The sequence below is a fragment of the Artemia franciscana genome, chromosome 5 (genome assembly GCF_032884065.1).
Source record: "Artemia franciscana chromosome 5, ASM3288406v1, whole genome shotgun sequence".
NCBI lineage: Eukaryota > Metazoa > Arthropoda > Branchiopoda > Anostraca > Artemiidae > Artemia > Artemia franciscana.
The window spans coordinates 14881830-14906087 of NC_088867.1; the positions used below are offsets into that span (position 1 = coordinate 14881830).

The window sequence follows — 24258 nt, forward strand, 5'->3', positions numbered from 1 at the left end:
TGATTTTCCTGAAATAAAAAACACTGTTTTTGGCCTTTGTTTTCTACTAGAAAAATTTGAGGCTGACCGTTTCACCGTCCAAGTTTAAATTAATAAAAACGGTTTCTTTCTTGAAGAAAGTAAAAGGAACAAAATAGGAAAAGCTAAACACTTTCAAAAATTTTCTAGGAAACTTGGAAAACGGTCGGATCTCTTGCTAACTGATTATCTAGCTCAACGATATAGCAAAGATTTCTGTGGCCCAAAACGTTGTAAGTGTGCTTCGACTATCAGCGTTCTAACCCAAACACGTAAGCAACAATTTTATCAACAATTTTTTTTTCTCGAACTAACAAGTTCTTGTCAAAACAGTACTTGTCAATTTATCTAACAATTTAGACCTAAAAATTTAACAATTCAGACGAAACTCTTAACAGCTTAGACCTGGAGACAATGAATTTACAGCGCAAAATTGAAAACAATTCTATTTCCATGACCCAACACAAACTGGTTAGTAAGAACACGGACGGTGGAAAGAGGCCGATATGTTAGCGAATCAGCGGCCTAAGTTTCACCAACGAATTTTGAGCGTCATTGTCTCTTTTTTTATTCAAAATATTCGGAAGTTCTAGGCACTATTTTTTTTCTTATAGATCAGTTAACACTGAGTGTGTTTTCTTTTCAATAAAAATAACAGAGTTCCTTAGAAAAAATTGCACATTTGTTAGAGTAATAAAATCTAGGTTCCTAGAATTTAGAGCAAAGTGGAAAGAAATTTTTCCTCAGATACAAAATTAATTAAATATTTAGATAGTCTGATGAGTGATCTCGAGGGATGCATATGGGTTTATTACCACTTATCTCTTGAAGTTTATTTGTGTCTGAGATCGTAAACACTAGTTCCGAATGACGTTTCCTTTTTTTCTAATCCAATTCATGCAGAATGAGAACTCACATGAAATCTCCATTTTTGTGTTTGTTAAGAGGAGAAGAAACATTATTAGAAAATTTAGAAAGGTGTGCAGCCATCAAAATATTTTATAAGAAAATTCTATTGTACTTACTCCGTCACTCATCTTGATAAATTATCAAAAATTGTCAAAATTTAAGTGTATATATATGTACGTATATTCAGTTGTAGATAGGTGAGTTTTTAGTTCATAGTTGTTGTTTTTCTTCTTTGTGCGATAGTCTAATGTTTTTTCCCTTTTCTTTTTGTTTTTTATACTCCATCTTTTTTCTGTTGGAATGCCGGGTGATGGTAAATTAAAAAAATATTTTTGTACGAAGCAGTCTTTTTTTATTGCGTATTGCGTAACTGGATAAAGTGATTTATTAGAAGTATCACCGTTCTGAATAATAAGTTGATGTTTTTTCTTTTTAAAGAAATCAGTATTGGATTTTTTTTTAATGCATTGTAATTAATGCATTGTATGATCCTACCACAAAATAAAAACAAGAGGGGTCCAGTATATTCCACTCCAAAGCCGGTGTAGGAAGACCTATGCAGGGCACCCCTCAATGGCTGAAGATCGGTCATAAGGTTCTTCGGCTCTATTTGAAGTCTGAGGAATACATTGGCGCTAAGAAAAGCCCGTTAATAGCTTTGCTAAATGACCATGTCACAAACTTGTCTCTTTATCTTGTTTTCAAAAACAAAAGTAAACAAGCCTTTGATCGGACCAACTTCTCGTACAAAGACTTTTCTGCTTGTACCCAAAACATGAAAGGTAGATTCATGTGCAGCATACCACTGAAGTATACGAGGTCCCAGGTCAAAATTTGATAGGTATTTTCACATGATTTACACGATCAAGCCAATCACAATGGGAATTGATTACTGAGACAAATTTCAACTGATAGATACCGAACAGTAAGCTTACAATACGGATATACATACATAGTGCTCAAGTGAGACTGGAAGCGTCAAGATGTGCTAAACGGAACATAAACCGAGGTTACTTTTTCATTCCACAGCCTATGAAGCATGGGTGGACTATTCCACAATAAAATAAAGGGAATTAGGACATTCTTAAGAGTATAATTACTACCAAGAATCGGAAAGTCCTGACAGGGATGCGGTGGAAGGGCAATGGATTTGTATCAGTTTCCATCGAATTTCATGTACCATCTAAGAGGATAGCAAAGATGAGCTTTGGTTCAACATTACCAGAAAACAGCAGGAAGAACACAAACCCTAACTTTTAGGCAATCGGGTGCGATTCATGAAGGCTCGAAATGACGAGGTTCATGTAATTGACCAATCCCGGCTACAATACAAGGAGAATTTTGCCAGAAAATGTTTTTACAAAGAGCTGGTGAAGGGTAAGGACATCCGTTCCCTGCTTCTGGATGACAGGATAAGGACTTAAGATTCTCAGACAAAGACTGAAGCCCTATCTCAGGCTTTTTTCAAGTATCCAAGTCTTGATGAACTAACATTTTGGAAGTCCTTGACTTCCCTAATTGCACAAATACCATCCTCAAACATAGAGGTACTTCATGAGCCGGATGTTCAGATGGAGGGTATTATTAGCGAAGAAATTGTCTGAAAGATGGTAAAGAATATGTTAGGGATAGGAAAACTGAACATTAGTCCTCGCAACTGTTTTAGGTTTTCTTTTGGCTGTGGATACAATGGACCTTTGTGGCTTAAGCCCTGACTCAATTTGGTAACTCTTCCCATAATATTAATAGTAATAAAATGGGTTCTACCAAAGCCACTCGTTACTTGACTACCTAAATGCCCAGCACCAGACATGGGCTAATTGCTAACCATACGGCAGTACATTAGAGTGCCACCTTTTGATACCACAAAAGCTTTACCTTACGAATCAAAAGCCTTTTGATAAGATTTACAATCACATGGGATTCGTGGTCACCTATTTGAGGTTCTTTGGACTCACTTTCCTTGGCATATATCAACGACATAAGGGACAATCTCACCAGCAAAATACACAATTTTCCTGACGATACCTTCCGTTCAACAGAGTTGTCCATAGAAATAGTAACCCAATACAGGCGTCCCCATATCTACGATCAGATCAACTAATAACAAAGCGGTCTGTTGCTGTGGATAGTAAACTTCAATGCACCCCCAACAAAGTTACAAATAATCCGATCTTGCCGACTCTTGCGTCGGGATCTCAATTTTAAACTTAAGGATGATGCTATCTGGAAAGATGACTAACTTCATCTTTATGAATTCAAATTTCTATTCAGGCCTCTTTTGAGGTGCACATCTTAATCTGTTCCGATCCTCCTGCAGGAAGAAACTGAGTTCGATTTTAAATTTTAAGAACCTGTTACCACTGAGCTCGACTATCCATCTGCACAAGTCATTCATTAGACTAATTGCAAATTATATATCCCTAAGTTTTGCAGGGATTCCTAAGACCCTACTGGCACCACTTGGTGAAATGGCAAGGGATAGCATCGATCAGATACCTTTACAACTTCCGAGTGACAGATTTGATGTGGCGTTAATGGCTGTTTCCTACAAGTGCATCCACCACCCTCCTCTCTGACAAGCTATCTCTACTTGTACCGACATTAGCCAAATCTATACGCAAGTCTAATACGTGGAAACACTGTACGGTTCAGATTTGACAACTTTAAGAACAGCTGTGTAAACGTTACATCTCCGTTTGTATGTTTATTCCCTTTACTAACCTGCCTTGTAAGCTTAAGTGGACCTTCTAAGCTGAAAATAAATAGTGATGAATTTTCGCGTTTCATTTTACACAGGACATCACGATCACTAAACAATTAAGACTGTTCTTAGATGTATTACAATCTGAGGGCACAGTTTTGATCAAACAATTGTAGCAATCGCGGTTTGGCGTTACGGAGCTTTATAGTATTGCGTTTCAAACAAGGATTAATTTAAATTGAGATGTTTAGTGGTACTGCCATAGACATAGAAAAAGAAGAGAGACCACATTCTGTAAAATTTCGGCGTTAATTTTCACCGTTAACCCGGAGCCCCTCTATTCTGGATTCACGCTGTTTTAGAATTTAAAAATGAACAAAGAGCGAAAACTAGTGATGGTATGGATCCAATGCGTTTTCCACCTCTACACAATTTAAAAGTTAATGAGACGGCTAACCTAAATGTTTACTAATAACATATGACAAAAAAAAACTGTTTTTTTTCAGATAACCTGTTTTGATTTTCAACAGTCATACTGTAATAATAGTTTCATGTCTAAAAGAATGAAATGATAATAACAATAAAAAAAATATACTGAAATACATGCAGAGCCAAATCTCAACATTTTCTTAAGTGATGAATTTTTCCTGGTGTATTTCCATATTCAATGTTGGAGGCAGTACCCAAGAGTACAAACTGAGAAAATCTCACCCCCAGCTTGGCTGTAGAAAATCAAAAGATGGTATACTGCATGAGAGTTGAATAGCTAAACGAAAAAAATATGTTTTTCTTATTTTTAAACTGTTATTGGTAATTATAGGCGACCATTTTTTTACACAACGAAAGTTTTATTTATAAATAAAAGACAAAGAAAAACTTATTTTTATGTCAAAAGTTTCACTTTCCAACTATTTTTGCAGGTGAAAAAACGGAATATATTTTGCTACCTTTTGGAAAAAGCAAATATTTCTAAGTATCTTCAGAACTAAATAAGACATAGAAGCAAATAATATAAATGCTGATCCAGGACGCCAGTCGTCATCAAGCCTAATAGCGAAACTGGGAGGAAAAGGGGTAGGTTATAAGAAGGAGCTCAAAATATTAGACTTCCCCCAACGTAAATTTTGTAAATGCCTTGTTCCCAATACCACCCATTTTACTGATAAACAAAACACTTAAGAATGAATCAGAGACTGATAAAAATTAAATGCACTTAATGCATATCTATTTTTACTGTTTACAAAGTTTTTACCGCAAGGCTTTTTAATTCCTTTATTCTGCCGCCCCTTTTGTACTGGACTCTAGGAAAAAGATAAATAAACAACCTTATCATTCTCTTTTCAACCGAAAATTGACGCAGTCCTATTTCACAGTAAATTTCCTGCCCTATCAAAAAATTGGAAGAAATAAGTTAACAGTAGTACATTCCCATAGTAAATTTTAAGAAATATATAACGGTCTTTCATAAATAAGCTGTCAAAATAGGCGATTTCCCTCCACTTGCATTATTCTCTTCGTTATAACTGACGATGACTAAGAGGCTAGGAAATTACTTCATAGAATAAGAGAATACGTAGATTAAGTGATGCGATTTAACTCGTGTAGGAGCTTGCCTTGATAGTTGAATAACGACAATAAAAATTCATCATTTTTGGGTAATATTGTGAATAAGGAGAATTGCGCTAGTAACGCTATGGTAGAGACTGCTATACTTGGTACTGCCTTCAAAGATTTTAGGACGTCAAAATGAAAACATTTTTGCCTCCCGGAACCGTCTTACGTCTATTCATACCTAAAATAACGCTTTTCTAAGAATTCTCTTTTGGCTGTTCCAAAATTATGTAGTCTTTTAACCAAGAACAACATTTTTGTCAGTGTTGCCAGCGTGCCACAGCTAAACTAATTATTTAAAATAGAAAACGCGTTTCGTCTGTAATAACTCAAACATTAACAATTTGTTGGTTCCCAGAGACATCTAAACCTTCAAAGGAAAGCTTCCACCTTCTTAAGGTGTTTGGTGATACATGATTTTAGCTTATTTTTTGCTGAATTTTCACCCACGTTCTTTTCTTTCTTTTTTTCTTGTTTTTTAATCTGCTACCCGTTGCTACCGAAAGCTGCATAACTACATATGGGTTTTTTTCCATAAAAATTAGGTACTTACGTGTTAATGAGACTACACTCAAGTTCTTGATCTGAGTAAAACCGTTTTCTCTGTTTTCATTGGGAGATAATTTGTTTAAACTGAGTGAGATAAACTGCGATACAGGTATATTTTAATTAAATATTTGATGTATAGAGCTGGTTAGGTGTTTAATATAATGCGTTCTGGGCGGCCTGCTTTCCATAATTCTCCTTTGTGGTTTCCGTAATTTTGTTACTAAAGAATTATATCCTTATCGTATTTTGATTTATTTCATTAGGACTAACTTAACTTCATTTCTTTGGTGTGGTCGCTATAACACGTAAGTACCAAAGATTGGATCCCTGATTTTCCTAGTTTTTAAGATACATTTGGTTGTGTAGACCTCAACTTAACCAATTCAGACAATCCTTGGTGCCGCAATGCAATCTTTTGTCGGGATGTCCTTGATGTCCTTAAGTCAGATACCAGCGCTATTTTATACAGAACATCCTGCAAAAATGTTAATTCTATGGGACATTTAAGATGACTTTTATTGTGTGGAGTTTTTAATACTGACCATTGAACCAAAAATATTTGTCCCTTCTTGTGTCAAGTAAGAACAGAGAGCATATAATAGTGGGGGGGGGGGGAACAAACTTGTATGAATTTTGAAAACTATGTAAGAAGTGGAATAACCAAGTGGAACAATATGCTAAGTGGATATATGCTCTGTTCACATGAGATGGGGAGGGATGGTGGGTTGTAAAGACTCTTAAAAAAGTTAACGTAGCACCCATTTGAATTGCCAAATCCATACTAGTGCATGGAACCCTCAGATCATTGCAGAGCCGAAATTTATGCTATTAGCCTACTCTAAGAGCAAAGAAAAAAAAATCCAAAAATAATAGCAATAACAAGAAAAATTCAAGCTGAAATATGGAATTCCCCCGTCACATTGAAATACAACTGTATATTCATTTCAACATATTCTAAGAGATGAAAACAAAAAAGGCCGGAACACGGAACTTTTCTGTCACTAAATGCAAATTATACATTTTTAACGAATTACATGAGCTAAAAAGATACAATAAAGAAATGTATTGTCACTCGAGAAAAGGGGACACCGAATTCGGTGAAAAAATAGAAAACAAAAAACTTGCAAGTTTCCGAAGAAGCAGTTGAGGCAGGCAAAGAAAAACCCAGTGGAGCAATAGACTGAGTGACCCCATTAACTTTGGGTAGGATGGGTGATTTTTACGATTCTAAAAAAAAAAAAAAAAAAAAAAAAAACATTACATAGCTCTATTTGAATTCCAAAGTCTAAGCTGGAACACAAGTTGAGTTCTTCTGTCATTTCCAAACAAAAATTCAAAGAAATTTAAAAATCTTTAATATCTAAAAAAAATACGTGAAATAAAGTAAAACAAACGAGCACCAAGTCAAAGTTAGAGCACGGGATTCCTCTACTGATTTCAAACAGCTTTGTATGTCTTTAACCATCTTTAATAATTAAAAATTAGACAAACATTACCTTTAAAACTACTGATACTTCTCAAATGCCATTGATTGTAGGCCTTCTTTGCCACCTCTTGTGGTAAACCTCCTATATACAAGGAACTTGATATTTTCATATAATCTTTCTCACCATCATTAATAATTGTTCGACTAGCTCCTTGATTTACTCTCAAAGTGAAATTTTTACCTCTGGATATTAATTCAACTGTGTGGTATTTACCATCGTTTACTGTTTCAAAACTGAAAAAAATACTATTTAAATTTCCACATGGTCGTGGCCACTACATACTAAGGACGTGGGAATCCCTTTAGAGCTAAAGACCTAATAGATGTTATTAGAATGGTAACCACCGCTGCTACCAGATATTACCGCGGAAATGGTGCTTCACCACTTATTGGAGGGAAAAGTCTCGCTGGCGCCAAATACTGTACTCGAATGCCTCCCGGTTACCACTACTGAACCGTAGATATATAGAGTATGTTAGTACCCTTTTACGATATACCGTATCCAGGGTATGGTAACGTGATCGAACGATCAAACGGGCCAAACTCTAGGCCAAGGGTGCACCCAATCTGGGTCACCACTAATATCTCTAGCTTTCTCTTTGGAGGGTAAACAGGCCTCCATATCGATATACTAGTGAAGGTATTTCTCGCGAACTCTTTTCCTACCCTGCCTGGGTCCCTGGAAAAATAATCTCACACGGCTGTAGAAAATAGCTTACTTGTTTTCTTCCAAAGGTCACTTGATAAAACACACATATATATCAACTCTGAAGAAACAGACCCCCTAAACGGGGTCTCAATGTGGACTCTAAAACAAAACACCACTTCTGTACAGAAGCACTTCTGTAGGGGTGGACCTTAGATTGGCCCTGGCCAATATGCTAAATTAAAGTTCAGATCCCTGGCTTCTTTTGAATAATATAATATTTCAATGGCCCAGAACAGGAAGACCAAAATAAATTTAGCTTGCTGGCTTACTTATTGGAAAAATAGCTTAGCAACAAAACTTTAACTTATCATTGAAAATTATACTAGAGTCAAATCTAAGCAATTGTAATTAAGGAAACAAAAACAGGTTATTTATTTGATAAAGAAAAGAAATAGGGGCGAAACCCCGACCGATATGTCTAGAAAAAACAGTAGCTTCTTTGAAAAATAGATTTGCGTTGTCCTTGTCCATTCTTTTTACTCCCTCCCCTTTCCCAGTAAACATCTGGCTAATTTTTAGTTCAACTTTATAGGGCCGATCTGAGTAAATATGGTATGTGTTTTGAACACATCCAAGGGCAGTAAATGGTTTTTCCATGTAGAAAGGGAGGAAGTTGAGGAGGGTCCGATTCTTGATGTGACAAGAAACAACCTCGGCAATCTAGCTCTTTCCGATTATCCTCTCCGGCTTACCATAGACCCCTCATTGACACTTCTTTTTCATTATCGACGTGTTCCTTTTTCAAAGCTTTCTTTTTTGTCACTCACATCTAGTAGTCAAAGGTATACGACTTGTTTTATCGTACGAATATTCATAGCACGCATTATTTGTTGCGCATTTTGCTTGTATATTCAAGAAGCGAACAGTTGCAGAATCACTCGACTACTTTTAAGAGATTCCGTAATAAAAATAAATGCAAAAAACTTGTTTTCAAACTAATTTTGAGGTCCAGAATCAACGCCTCCATATTCCCATCACAGTGCCCATCACATCCCACCATTCCCCAGTTTTAAGCCTTATCCTTGTGTCTAAAGATGTGAACCCCAAGTTTTTTCCTCCGAGCAGCCATCCATATCCAAACAGGTCAAGTTATTTATCCCTTATGGGATACTGCATTAAATGTTGGCCGTTAATGTAAATGTTTAATAAGGAATTTGAAAGAAATCGAAACCCAGCAGCTTCAGACCGCCTTGAAGAAGCAACGCTCACTCCGAAAAAAGGCGAAGAGTTACCCACCACTCACCAGCCATCAGGGGCAAGTGGAAAAAGTTTTTCAGAACCGGTACAAGCGAGAGATAAACACAAACTTAAAATTCAACCATTAGCTTTACCACAATAACTTGCTAGATTCTTATAGTCAAATTATAGGAAATTTGTCCAGTTTCCCATTCTAAGGAGAAAATGCGTCGAAAACAAATATCAAATTCATTCAGGCAACGAACTGCAGTGCAGAGGAATGGGATTTTGCAGGGAAAACATCCCGATATAGACAAAAAAGTCCGGCAAAGGGAAAGGCTTTCTCAGCGCCCATTTCGTCTTCATATCCTCATTAGCTTAAAAAGGAATATGAAACTTCTTTGCTTAAGAAAGAATTAAAAACATTTCAAGAGTAGAGATACTAAGACCCTTAACGTCCGTGCAATTTATGAATAAGAAGGTTGGTTTTACATGATATTTACGACATAATCTTGTAAGTTCAGTTATAAATAGGACATTTAGAAGTTTTTGCAGAGGTAGAAAATCCTGGCAGAGAGAAACAGAGGGACGATATGTAAAAAATCTTATTCTCCAAAAATTTTCATTTTTTGTACTGGCTTAATTTTTTGCATGGATAAATCAGGAGGAGCTTAACTTGTTCTGGCTTAAAATTTCACACAAAAAATTTAATACCAATTAGGTTGTAAAAGATGGGGCTATTTGACTCTCCAGAAAGAAAGTATTAAGTAATAATGTGATCGGATTATGAAAATACGTCACACATTTGAACCAATCAACTTAAAGCACAGTTTCTACCGTGGAGCTATAGGAAAGTGATTTCTTTTTCTCTTTGATCTTGGTAAGAAAACTAAATAAAAAAAAATTTTTTTACTGAAAGTGAGGAGCGACATTAAAGCTTAAAACGAACAGAAATTATTCCGTATTTGAAAGGGACTATCCCCTCCTCAACACCCTGCTCTCTACGCTAAAGTTTAACTCTTTCTCACAACTTTTTAAAACAATAAAAAAATACTTTAGCGTAAAGAGCGGGGCGTTGAGGAGCGAACAGTCCCTTTCATATACAGAATAATTTCTGTTCGTTTTAAATTTTAATGTCGCTCCTTACTTTCGGTTCAAATAAACTTTTTTTTTATTTAATTTCTGAACGTTTTTTGAATTAATGCAGGTTTCAATTTTTGCTCACCATGCATGAAGAATTAAAACGGAATTTGCATATTAATTTTACTTTTTTTTAACTAATAATAACTTTATAATAACCTAAGTTTGATTTTTGTTCCAGTTATTTAAGAATGATTCCTGAATCATAAAGGATGTTTAATTCGAATAACAACCTCTTTTAAAAGTAAAAAAAACTTTAGCGTAAGAGCGAGTTATTGAATAAAAGCAACCCCCCTTAAATTCGTAATATTTTCTGTTCGTACTAAGTTTTAATCTTGCTCCTTACTTTAAGTTAAAAAAAAAACTATTTATTTATGTAATTACCGATCGTTTTTAAATAATGTTGTGAAATTCCTTCCCTCCTCCGACGAAAAATCCATTCCCCCACGGGAAATTCCTCCATGGAAAGGATCCCCCAATCGTATTTTATCCTACATAAGGGTAAAAGTACGATTCTTTTGATGTAACCATTGGTATCCAAAATTCCGTTTTTGTTTTTGTTTTTTTTTTAGTTACTATTGAGCCGGGTCGTCCCTTACTACTGTTCGTTACCACTAACTGTTTGAAAAACCAGTGTTTGACAGCAAACTGCAGCATTTGGTACTTTTATCCAAAGCCTGTTTGTTGGCATAATCGCATCTAATGCCATGCAGATTTTCAAAATTTTCGCCCTGTCTTCGTTATGCCTCTTTCGGGAAAAGTTGGTTAAGTAGCCGCGTCAGTGAAAAAAGCTTTTCGACCGCCAGATTTACTTGCCTCTTGAGTCTTTAAAAACATACTAGAGGGTGAAATAACCAAGAAACTGGTCCTGTGGTGGCGCAGTGGATTTGACTTTAGCTTGGTAATACGGGACCCAGAGATCGAATCACGCTGCAGGGATGCACTGCAGGGCCGACGCAGGGACCTTAGTAGTCAAGAAGCGTCGTTAATTCTTAAATGAATAATAATAACCAAGAAACTTAAAGAACACCAGGCCCATTTTTCCGGAAAGAGCCATAATGACATGGTCTTGCATTGAACTTTGACTTTCTTCTTGAGGGTTTCATTTTTAGAGTAAAAACGATTCCTTTTCTTTTTTACATTTGGAATTCCACGTAGAAACTTTTCAAGGGATATGATATTATGTCCCCCAAATACCTTCTTGGTGGCTCCCATGCGACCAGTACAACAACAAAATTAGATTTTACAAGCTAAAGGTAATTCAACTAGAACACATTAAAGCATCTGATAATAGAAAAAAGAAATCAGGAAGGATTTTAAAGAAATTCAAGATAACTAAAAATTATACATTCGTTTTTGGAAGAAAATAATCAAAAGAAAATAGTAGACAAAATCTGGAAAACGTGCTTTGAATGCTTTTTAATTGGATAAAAACTTTCCGACACGTGGAAATCATATTTCTATCTTAATATTTTTTTATATAATGTGAGCAACGTGCACTCTATAATTTCAGTAATAAAAAAAAAAAGATGAAAAAAAAGAAAAAAAAGGATTGGTATTCCTTTAACTAGCATCCACAAGTACAAAATGCTTCCAATTAATGAAATTAACTGAACACAGAATGAAATTAGTTAAAAAATTAATTTCAAGAAGTCTAAACTGTTATTAAATTTGAAATTAGATGCAGTTTTGATAACAATCATAAAAAAATAAAGTGGGAGCAGCATTTAGTCAACTACATCCAATAAAAAAGAAAGCTTAGCAAATATAAGAGACAAAAAATGGTGGCACAGTCCGTAAATAAAATACAAATGTTATCATCATTGCGACGCCACGTGTAGCCTAGTAAAGAACAAACTCTAGCCCATAGTAACCGTAAATATACAAAAAAGACGATAGATTTAGCCTATTCAGTTAACTAGCGTCCAAAAAATGAAAAACTCATTAAATGACTGGCAATTGAACCCAAAATTTATATGTTATTCTAAATCTAGCAATTTGTACTGTCATTAAAACCTATAGCTCGATGGAAAAAAAAGTGATGAGTCGACCCATACCGAGAAAATGAAAAATGTTTTTAAATAAATATAGCCTACAATAATAGAAACTATAGGCTCCACAGAGACTATAAATACCTGTATATGTTTGAGACGGGATAATTTCCAACATCATAACTGACGCGAATCCTACCCCTAAAAAGCTCAACAGCCATATGCTGTTCCTCGCCAAGGTACACTAAAACACCACTATCATCTTCAGTTGCAAAGGAGATGGTAATGTTTGACTCGGGTTTAATTTTTAATGATGGCATTTCAACATATGAACCATTTATTTGGAAACTGATACTTGTTAGGAATTCGCATCTCTTCCCTGAAAAAAAAAATGTTTTAATCAGATGTTCTTAAACATATAAGGACACACAAGGTCAACTCCTAAGGGACGAAGAAGAGGGTTGATTAATATTGAGACTGGGGCCTGTTACATATTCATAATTTTCCTTTAAAAAGATGTTTTGATCACATGTGCTTAAATTTATAAGAAAACACAAGACTAACCCTTAACAGAGGGAATGGAGTGCGGGAATTTTTTTTTCTAGTGATGAGGGAAACACTAAAAACCAGAGACATTTGTCTAAAGTACGAGAGAGGTCCAGGCCCTCTTAAGCCACCCAAAATTGTTCTCCTGGAATATTCAAATTTATTTCAACCATACATGTCATTAGGCAGTTAACTTTGGGTTCTTAAAACATTTGAAACAGACGACAAGACTTCACTAGATTTTGCCCCTTTTCCCTCATTAGATAAGATAATAATCATAGATAAGATAATGTTTATTCATAATTAATTAAGCATACAATGAATACCTGATAGTAATTCCTCAGGCATCTAGGTCTGAAAGAAAGGGGGAGAGATTTAATTGTGCACTAAACCAAAGAGTACAAAGAGTAACCAGATTAAAACTTCACTAACAAACTTCAGTTCAGAGGATGTCATTTTCAATCGTACATTGTACGTTCGTTTTCGTACGTTTTCATCGTACATCAAACAATAGTTGCACAGCAATATAATATAGTAGTTTTCCATTGAATAAATCAAAAGTTTTGTCAGAGCTTAACTTTCTACTTTCCTTTTCGGTGTCTACTTTCATTAGGAATTTTATTTTCGTTTCGGCTAACTTGCCTCCGGTAATTTCGAGATTTCAATAGATTTAGCCCCTCTTCCCTCATTAGATAAGATAATAATCGTAGATAAGATAATATTTATTCATAATTAATTAAGCATACAATCAATACCTGTTAGTAATCCCCCAAAGACGCCTAGGCCTGAAAGGGAGGGGAAGAGATTCAATTACGCACTAAACCAAAGAATACAAAGAGTAACCAGATTAAAACTTCACTGACAAAAACAAACAAACTATTGTGTATTGACAAAGTTTCTTAGCTTGATAACTAGTTTGGCAATTATAATGGTAGAAAAAGAATCTATTCTGTCTTTTACTACATTCATGTTTTTCTCTGGTCGGCAATGTAATTATATTCTCAATCAAATTAAAATCTCTAATTACAGATAAAGCTTTTAATTAAGACGGTGAAGAAAGCATAATATATCTGCTAAGAGTCCAAATACCCTTATCAATACAATGAAAAAAAAATATACAGTTAACACATACAAGAATTCCAGAGTTGACAGTTAACACATGCAGAGAGGATTTGAGAACATCAACAGGCTTCTGGACATGAGCCCAAAACATTCGGGCTGATATATATAAACATTTTTTCAACCTTTTTTTTATGAAATTGTATGAAGTCATTACAATGAAATTATATTTTATTTTACTATTATTATTATAAATGGAGAAAAAAAGAAAAAACTATCATTCTAAATCGTGTTGGTTTCAGGATTCGTCAATGGTAGCATCTGTTATCTTCATATTCGCTGTATTTGTTTATCTAAATTTCTGTTAGTTTTAGATTTTTGATTAAACCACGTTAAAGACTAGAGCTTTAGGCCACAATATGGAAAAAAAACTCTAAGTCAAACATATGTTGCAGTATAATCTACTAAATTTTATATTCAATTAGTGTTGCAATGTCTAAAAAATTCTTTATTACAAATTTTTGTTTAAATAAATAATGACATGTTTGAACTTATTATTTTTCTTAAATTGGTTTTCAAAGTTTCTTTTTAGATCAATTTTCTATGAAGACTTCAGAGACAGAAGCGTTACTTCACGAAAATGTAAGGAGGGAAAAATCTATTGTTCAGAGCTGTGGGGGGGGGGGGGTGTGAATTGTTGTTTTTCCATTTTTCCCAATGACAGTCTCAAAAAGGCATTTTCAAACAAAAAACCAAATTAAAGAATCTATCCTTGCCTCCCTCCTCTAATTGTCAATCTTTTCAAATGACGTCGCTTTCAGTTGACATAGTAAGGTTACTCTCCTTCAGATTTGAAGGATTCAAGGCTATTCCACCCTGTGGCAACATTGATCTCTTAGATCATGAATCTTTAAACGCGTGTTTGCACAATGGTTTTATCTCTGATTGGCAATACATGAGTAGGGGTTCAATCTCATCTGCCGCAATCTCATTCGCGGGTTCGAACCCCAGTGTACCCAATTCTTCAGTTTGGGACGGGGGTCAGTGGCGTGACTCTGTAAGCTTAGCCAGAGTCGACCCTGCTCTAAATGGGTACCTGGAGAAATCTGGGGAAGGTAAACAGGAAGGGTGTGTGAAAGCAAAGGATGGCTGGCCCCCAACCCCCCATTGCACTTCCTGGCTGAAGGGCCAAGAAACGGAGATCAGCACCGCCGGTACGGACTGTAAAGTCTAATGCCGTATCCTTTACCTCTTTTTTTACCATCTGCCGCAGAGCCTAAAATTGTACATAGTTTATACATTATCGTCTCTAAATAATTAAACATGAAGTTGAAGAAGATGATGGCATCATTTTGATGGCATCGTTCGTCATAGTTCTATGATGGTGTCAACCCTTTGTTTTATTTGCTTATTGGTTCATTTTGCTGATCATTTAATTTTGTGTCACCAACAGTAGATCTCGTTGATTATCGGCTAATTTTGGACATACACCAGCCGTATCGTTTGGCTTGTTACCCTTTGAGAAAATTCTCAGAATTCTATCATAACTTACTTTTGGGAAACTAATCGATCGATCCTAGCAGAAAACCTGAGCATAAAATATTTAAATATAAAATATCCCCCTCTAATCCAAAGAGCATGCATAAGAGGGGAGAATCATGTTCATCTCAAAGAAATAAATATCAAATGATGTCAAGCATAACCCAAAAAAAATAACAAAGTTATAAAAATTTGACTTATATTTTTTGTTTACCCTTATTTACCCTATCTTTCACTTGGGTCGAGGTCCTTTACGAAAAGAGGACAATAGGTGAATGTGCGTACATTTTGTAAGTAGCCTATATGCTGTAAACGAGCATAATGGGTTAATAAACGGAAAAATCCCGACTTTCAGAAAATATATTTACTTTATATAAGATTTATATAATATATTTATATAATATTACTTTATATAAAACTTTAGCCTTAAGGTGAAATCAGAATTTTAATAAATCTTCTTTGGAAAATTACAATTCTTCAGGTTTACGCGACACTGTCACCGACGCTGGAATTTTTTCATAGTTTCTAGTTTATTTTCTAGTTTATTTTATATTTTCTATTTCTATTTCTACTCATAATTTCTAGTTTATTTTATATATTCTATTTCTATTTCTACTCATAATTTCTAGTTTATTTTCTAGTTTATTTTATATATTCTATTTCTATTTCTACTCATAATTTCTAGTTTATTTTCTAGTTTATTTTATATATTCTATTTCTATTTCTACTCATAATTCTAGTTTATTTTATATATTCTATTTCTATTTCTACTCATAATTTCTAGTTTATTTTATATATTATAAAAGGAAATCTTCTTTTCATTCAGTTCCTCATTTTTTATTTATTTTTTACTCCATTGGAGATAATTCAAATAAGTAATTCAACTACAAAAAAACGATTTGACTTCACAATTAGTTCTTGCTCTAGAGCAATGTCGGTACTTTCTTATTGTTTTACTTAATTTAAATTATTTACCTATAAAATATTTATTTAAGCATAATTATTTCTTAAATTTTTATGTTATACACAACATTCTGGCATTGCAGTATGCGTTTGAAAGACTTTGCAAACTCAAATTGATTTTTCCCAGTAGAATCGAGTGAAACAAAAATTGTTTCTCATGGGAACTGCTAAAAACAAAATTAAGTTTTAAATGCAATTTTAAATTCGTAATAAAACAGTGTAGGAGCAAGCAAAAGATATGAAATATAACTTTCAAACTGCTCATTAATTTTTTATAGAAATGAATAGAATTTCTATTCATTAATAGAAAAACTAAACTGTTCATTAATTTTCATTCAACATAGTAATATGTGTACAGCATAGGTTTGGTTACAAAGAAGCAAACAATATGGACGAGTTTTATAACTCGTCAGTTTTATATACATCAGTTTTGCAGTGACGTTGTCACACTTGTCGCACAAACGTGGAAAAATTGAAGATTTTCACGAATAGAAAAGTTTATATTAAATTCCTTAAAGAGCAAACAACTGGTAATCACAAAAATATTTATATATTTACCTTTTTTTTAAAGGACTTACAACAATTAAAAACCTTGCAAAAAATTGATGCTTAGTAGAAATGGCTGTTACATAATAAAAATACATTAAATTGGGCAAAGACTAAAAAAATGGTAATTGCGACAATATTTGAATAAATTTTAACAAGGGATTACGACAAAAACCTTATAAAAAAGAAAACCAGATGCTTGAAACTTAGCAGAAATAGTTGTTACAAATCAAACTTACTTGAATAATCAAATTATATCTTTGAAAAGACTACAATATGAAAATATATTAAATTGCTAAAAGATCAAAAAGCTGGTAATTGTAAAAATATACTATCTTTATAAGTGAGCAATAATTGTGTATTTTTCTATGTAGATTTTTTTTCGAAAACAGCTCCAACATCTGTCTGTGGATCAGGTGACGTCATGTTTCTGTGTCGGCTGACGTCATGAAATTAGTTGTCGTCATTTTTGCTTTGACGGTGACGTCATTAACGGTATTTAAGACATTTGTTCACGGAAAAATGTTTAATTGTAAAATGACTGAAGAACCTACAATGGGGACGCCGGGGGCACAGGCGGGATATATAAATGACGACCGGGACACAGGGATTGTTCGAATAGAAATTACAGACCGGGACACCGGGACACAAATGACGACCGGGACACCGGGACACAGGGAATATAAATGACGACCGGGACACTCAAAGAGAAATTACAAACTGGGACACCGGGACACAAATGACGACCGGGACACAGGGAATATAAATGACGACCGGGACACAGGGACACATCATTAGAATAATGAGGTATAGATCTGAATACGGATTGTTTTTCCCATGGACAATTATATGTTGCATGTTCAAGAGTCAGTAAACCTGACAATCTATTTATATGCACAGACAATGGGACAGCGAAGAATGTTGTATATTCGCATGTTTTACGTAGTTAAAAACATATATTTATATCTATCTCTATTCACAGGTGGGACACAGGGACACAACTGCAATGGCGCGTAACTAATATGGCGCGTAACGACTTACGCGCGCGGGGGGGCTTGGGGGTTTGCGAAGCGCCCCACCAACTAGGTGTTGGGGTGGCGCGAAGCGCCACCCCAACAGCTAGTAGGGTATATAAATGACGACCGGGACACTCAAAGAGAAAGCGACCGGGACACAAGGAATGTTCGATTAGCAATCACCATCAACAAAGCACCGGGACACAAATGACGACCGGGACATAAGTAAAAAAAAACTAAAAAAACCAAAAAAAAGGTAAAAACTACAAAAAACTAAAAAGAAAAAAAAACTAAAAACTAATAAAAAAACTAAAAAAGCTAAAAAACTAAAAAAAAACTAAAAAAGAAAAAAAAAATAAAAAAGGAAAAAAATGAAAAATAAAGGAGAAAAACAAAACTAAAAAAAATAAAAAGAAAAAAAAAAATAAAAAGAAAAAAAGGGGAAAAATACAAAAATTTATTTCACCATATACCATTTCAAAAACGAATGTATATACAGACCGGGACACCGGGATACAAATGACGACCGGGACACAGGGAATATAAATGACGACCGGGACACAGGGACACAACTACAACGGGGACGCCGGGGGGCACAGGGGGATATATAAATGACGACGGCGACACAGGGAATGTTCGATTAGCAATCACCATCAACAAAGCTCAAGGGCAATCATTAGAATCATGAGGTATAACTAAAAAAACTAAAAAAAGGTAAAAACCTAAAAACTAAAAAAAACCAATTCAAAAACGAATGTATATACAGACCGGGACACCGGGACACAAATGATGACCGGGACACAGGGACACAAGGAATATAAATGACGCCCGGGACACTCAAAGAGAAATCACAGACTGGGACAGCGGGACACAAATGATGACCGGGACACATGGAACATAAATGACGACCGGGACACAGGGACACAACTACAACGGGGACGCCGGGGGGCACAGGGGGATATATAAATGACGACGACGACACAGGGAATTGTCGATTAGCAATCACCATCAACAAAACTCAAGGGCAATCATTAGAATCATGAGGTATAGATCTGAATACGGATTGTTTTCCCATGGACCATTATATGTTGCATGTTCAAGAGTCGGTAAACCTGACAATCTATTTATATGCACAGACAATGAGACAGCAAAGAATGTTGTATATTCGCAAGTTTTACGTAGTTAAAAACATATATATATATATATATATATATATATATATATATATATATATATATATATATATATATATATATATATATATATATATATATATATATATATATATATATATATATATATACCTGTGAATATATATATATATTCACAGGTGGGACATAGGGACACAACTACAATGGCGCGTAACTAATATAGCACGTAACGACTTACGCGTGCGGGGGGGCTTGGGGGGCGCGAAGCGCCCCCACCAACTAGGTGTTGGGTGGCGCGAAGCGCCACCCCAACAGCTAGTATATATATCAGTATTGCAGTGACATTGTCAAAATTGTGGCACTTATGCAGAAAAATTGAAGATCTTCATGCATGGCAAAGTTTACATTAAATTGCATAAAGAGCAAAAACTGGTTATTGCAAAAATATTGTATTTTTTTTACAAGGGCTTACAACAATTCAAGAACCTTAAAAAAGAAAACCAAAAGTTTGAAGATTAGTAGATATCGTTGTTAGAAATCGGGTTTTTTTATGCGTAAAAAATAGGAAAAGTTCATGAATTGTCGTTTCCACAAGGGATATGGAGGGTTGTATTTTCTCCAAAGGCATAGTTATTGGACCTTTCAACTATGCTGAACAAAATGAATATCTGAAAATGTTTATTTCATGGCTTTGGGGGAAAGGGGCTTGGGATGGGGTCTAGCTACCCTCCAATTTTTGGATCACATACAAAGTACACTAGAACTTTTAATTTCCGTTGGAATGAGCTAAAATGATATTGTAAGATCACTAGTTCGACACGATCGACTCTGAAAAATAAAACGAATAAAAAAATTATAAACACCCATCCGTGACCTTTCTTGTGGCAAAAAAAAATACAAAATTCCATATTTTTGCCGATGGGAGTTCGAAACCTCTACAGTTGAGGCCTGAATACGCTTAATCTGAAGGTGCAATTTTCATTAAGATTACTTGATTTTTAGGGGCTTTTCCTTCTTTAACTTAAATCAGACAAATTTTCTCAGGCTCGTAGCTTTTGATGGGTAAGACTAGACTTAATGAATCTTAATATATATGGAATCAGCATAAAAAGCCAATTCTTTTAATATATCTATTGATGTCCAAACTTCGTTGTTCAGAGTTTCGGCTACTATTGAGCCGCGTCACTCCTTATTTGCAGTTTGTTGCCACGAACTGTTTCAAAACCAATCCTATTGTTTGCAATGCTTATGTCCCTTAGCTACTCGGTTAGCGGAAAAGCGCAATTCGAACTAAGCATTTCTGTGAAATTTTCAGCCCATGTGGATTTAAGTTTTATCGCAAAAAACTGGTAAAAATCGTCTGCAATTTGCAAAATCGCAACGGTTATTCACAATTTCACAATTATTCACAAAATGCATATACTAGGGCTATTATCATTTTTTGTGCAAAGTACGCATAACTCATCAGAATGATGCTATCCTTATAATATGAAATAAATTTGTCCATCCATCTCACCGTTAGTACGTTATGCTGTGAAAAATAAGTAAAATTATTGAAGCTGGAAACGTGAAAATTTTCCATAGTAATCTTGTAACCGAATGAATATTAAAAATTCAGAAAACTTGACTAGGAACGACGTCATGATTACGTCATGCAAGAACCGAAGACGTCAGTATCATTCGAGCAAGGAGAGGGCACCTCTCCATGAGCCCAGCTAGCAGATTACAGTCAATTGGATGGATTTTGAAATCATATCTAATTCATTCAGACTGCTCTCTAAGCTACAAAAATGATTGGCGACGATAATTTGTCAAGCCAGATGAAATATCAACTCCCATCAATGGCTCAGAAGTTATTTGCGTTGGTTTCTAGATTTAACCTCTATCAGATTTGTTTCCAGTTAGCCAACGAGGTTGCTTCTATTTTTGCTTCCTCCCTTGTCTTTTTGAGCCCTTTTGCAATCATTTTTGTGGCAACCATTTACTAAACATTATAATATGTTTTTTTGTAATTACGAGAAAGGGCCGTAAGACATAGCAATAAATTCTTTTGGATTTTTTTTCTTTTTTCTATTGCGGCACGTCTTTCTTACCAAATTTATGTAATTATTTTTAGTGTCAATAAAAATTATCATGACACAAGAAAGAGAAAGCGAATAGTCAACTTTTCGTTCTCCGGAAAGAGCTTTCCTTAATAACACACTTTCGCACTTCCGCAAGAAATTACTTCTTTGTTTGTCTACTATACACATACTTTTTCTTGTTGTAGGAAATTATTAACGCAGCATAAAACACAGGATGATACAAGTAAAAAAGAAATAGTGCAATAAATAACTTATGCAAGCTAAATTAGGTAATAAACAGCAGTGTCAGATAAAAGACATAGAAAAAAAAATAGATAAAAGAAAAAAAGAGAAGAGAAAATTCTATACATAAATGTTTATAAATAATGAGTGTTAGAACAAAAAGTTGAATAGACCGAAAATTTTATAACCCCACAAAAAAAAAACAATCCCGTATTAGGTAATTGTGAACATACACAATTTTGAACTGTATAAGGCAGCTCCTGGTCCTGATCATCGAAACACTGCAGGTTGACGCCGTAAGGAGATCATTCTGCTTCCCGTTTGCAGTAACCCTTAATGAGCTGTGCGTCTTTTTGTTGGTTATTTCCAGCAGCTTGTGCGCAGAAACTTATTTCGAAGGAGGGTGAATTCTGACACACAAAAAAATACTACCAAAATAGCCAATGATGTAAAAAGTTGAGGAAACTATTTAACAAATTGTAAGAACCACGAGGGTTTTTGGAGGGAGGCTAAGGATATGAAGTTCCTATTCCCTCTTTCTACGTGTTTGGGCATTTGAACGACTTTTCACTAGAATAATCAATGGTCTTTCTACTATAAATACACATTTTTATTTTATTAGGGCAATAATTTGCTTCGAAAAAACGTATACACCATGTGGCACAAGTCACAGTGGCGTGGAAGTGTACAAATCATGGTACGGACACGTGGTACGATTGAAGTGTACCTAAGGGGTTTATATCAAGTATGTTGGTGCATCATGCGTGATGAAAGAGGTGGTGATCCTATGTCTACACCGGGTGTCGGAGAGTGGCTAATCCCTCAGGTCTGTGCAAAGAAAGGGTTCGATTCGGCAAGACTATTAATCAAGGATTTCCACTAGAACCAAGCTCTATACAGATTAATAAATCCCATTGGGGTTGTCCACTTCCCACCACGTGGGGTACATCTCGAAACGCCAAGTGTGCTGCCCAGCTCAACCACGTTTGGCACAGAAGAGTGGGTAATCCCTCCATAGATACAAATTAGTGGGCTTCTTCCGTGTGGTTTAAGCACTGGAATTTTCTCTCGTTAAATTTCATTGTTCCTAATTTTACGTATTTGACTTTTTCTAAGAGAAAAATAATTTTTCGAACGTATCACTGGAGAAACTGCCGAATTATTTTTTTTTTTGAATATTTCCATCATCTGCAAAATCTTGTGGTATGGCTTATTTCGGCCATTTTCCGTGTTTCAACTTTCAGATCACCTCCTTTGGAGGTCACAAACTTTCACACCTTAAAGTTCGCCACGTAAGCTTAAGTTGTGTTAACATGGGTTAATCAGCACAGGAAGTAGCAGCAAAAATTCAAGTAAGATATGGACTAAGTCTTGAAACATACTCGTATATTCACATTTACAAGCTTAACCTGGCAGCCTAGCTAAGTCTTCTCAATTAGAAGAATCGCATCTTTCTCAATTAACTTCGGTTATTAATAACAAAGAAACCTAATATCGTGGAATCGTATTTCTCCATTAGATATTCCTATTTCAAATTCCCACTTTCCAATAAAAAGTGACAATAGTTTCCTTACTACTCCCAGGATTTTATGGAGCTTCTATTCGTAAGGTGTTCTAAGGAATAGGTTGATGTATGTTAAATCTCAATTAAGCCTCGAACTCAGATAAAGCTAAAATTTCAACAGCAGAAATATCATTCCTCAATTAACAAAATATTTCAAATTGAAAAATTTCTTGAAATTAATAGTATGGTTGTTATGGCAAGGGGGAAAGAAAGAAAGGAGACGAAATAAAGCTTCAAAAAACGTATAGAAAATTCTCTTATATTTATTTGTGTTACATTTTTACGAGTCGGATAAAATTTTTTTTTTTGGGGGGGGGGTCACACACCCCTCCCTGAATATGGCCCCCATATCAAATTGCATAGACCAAAGATGTATTTCATTCAAATAACAATTTTCAATAAATGTTACTGTAGGAGTACTTGGTCTATTTTTTCCGGAAATACTAAAACAGCTTGTGTACTAATTCTATAGTTCCTGCATGCGAAATGTCATTAAGTAGCAGGTCATTAAGTCATTAAATAATTAGGTCATAATAAATCAAGACTTGAGCTATTATCGAATTGCATTAACTCTTTGATGTGTTTCTTATTAGCAAGAATGTTGCCAAGAACATTGTAATCAAACCATGATATTTGTAGAAAATATGGATTTTCTAGGTTATAATTTTTCCAGATAGGATTGCGAAAAAATGTTGCTTCTGGGATATACCTTATACCCCTTCCATCTTTGCACAAGTAAATGTGAATGTAAGCTTTTTTCAAAACAAAAATAATTCGGCGAAAAGAAGCGAGGTGTTAGATATTTTTTTCATCAAAAAAATTACAAAAATAACTGTAGTTATGAATGCATTTTTCAACAGTTAGGGGGGGAATACATTTCTAAAAAGTAAGGGGGCAAAATTTTTCATTTTCAATTTTTTAGTGAATTCACAAAAAAGAAATTTTTCAATAATGTGATCAAGATTGTAACGTGTGCATCAAAACACGGATTTTCATGCTTTATTTCAACCTGAAAAATCGTTTCACATTCTATACTTTTCAATAGAGAGGAAGGGCTGTTGGTCAAATCGTAGGACCCGGAAGATCAACCGAACAATTCCACTTTTATACAGGTGAACATGAATAAAGCCGAACGTACGATATACTATTTTACAATACAAGCCTGAAAAATCAGGACAAGCTTCGCATGCTATGCTCAAAGAGTCTTCATCAAGAACTTAGCATTGCACACAACAAATAGAGATGTGATATCATATGGCTTTCATAAACCATTGC

The 24258-nt window shown here is 34.9% G+C and overlaps 1 protein-coding gene across 1 annotated transcript in view; it reads right to left on the reverse strand.

Annotated features, from left to right (window-relative positions):
• The window catches only part of LOC136027684 (protein slit-like), a 184324-nt gene that overhangs the window by 43848 nt on the left and 116218 nt on the right, over window positions 1–24258 (reverse strand). Inside the window, exons 19-20 of the mRNA XM_065705131.1 lie at window positions 12438–12672; window positions 7288–7511 (exon numbers count right to left, since the gene is read on the reverse strand). Of these exons, the coding sequence (XP_065561203.1) occupies window positions 7288–7511; window positions 12438–12672 (459 nt within the window). The remainder of the gene's footprint in view (window positions 1–7287; window positions 7512–12437; window positions 12673–24258) is intronic.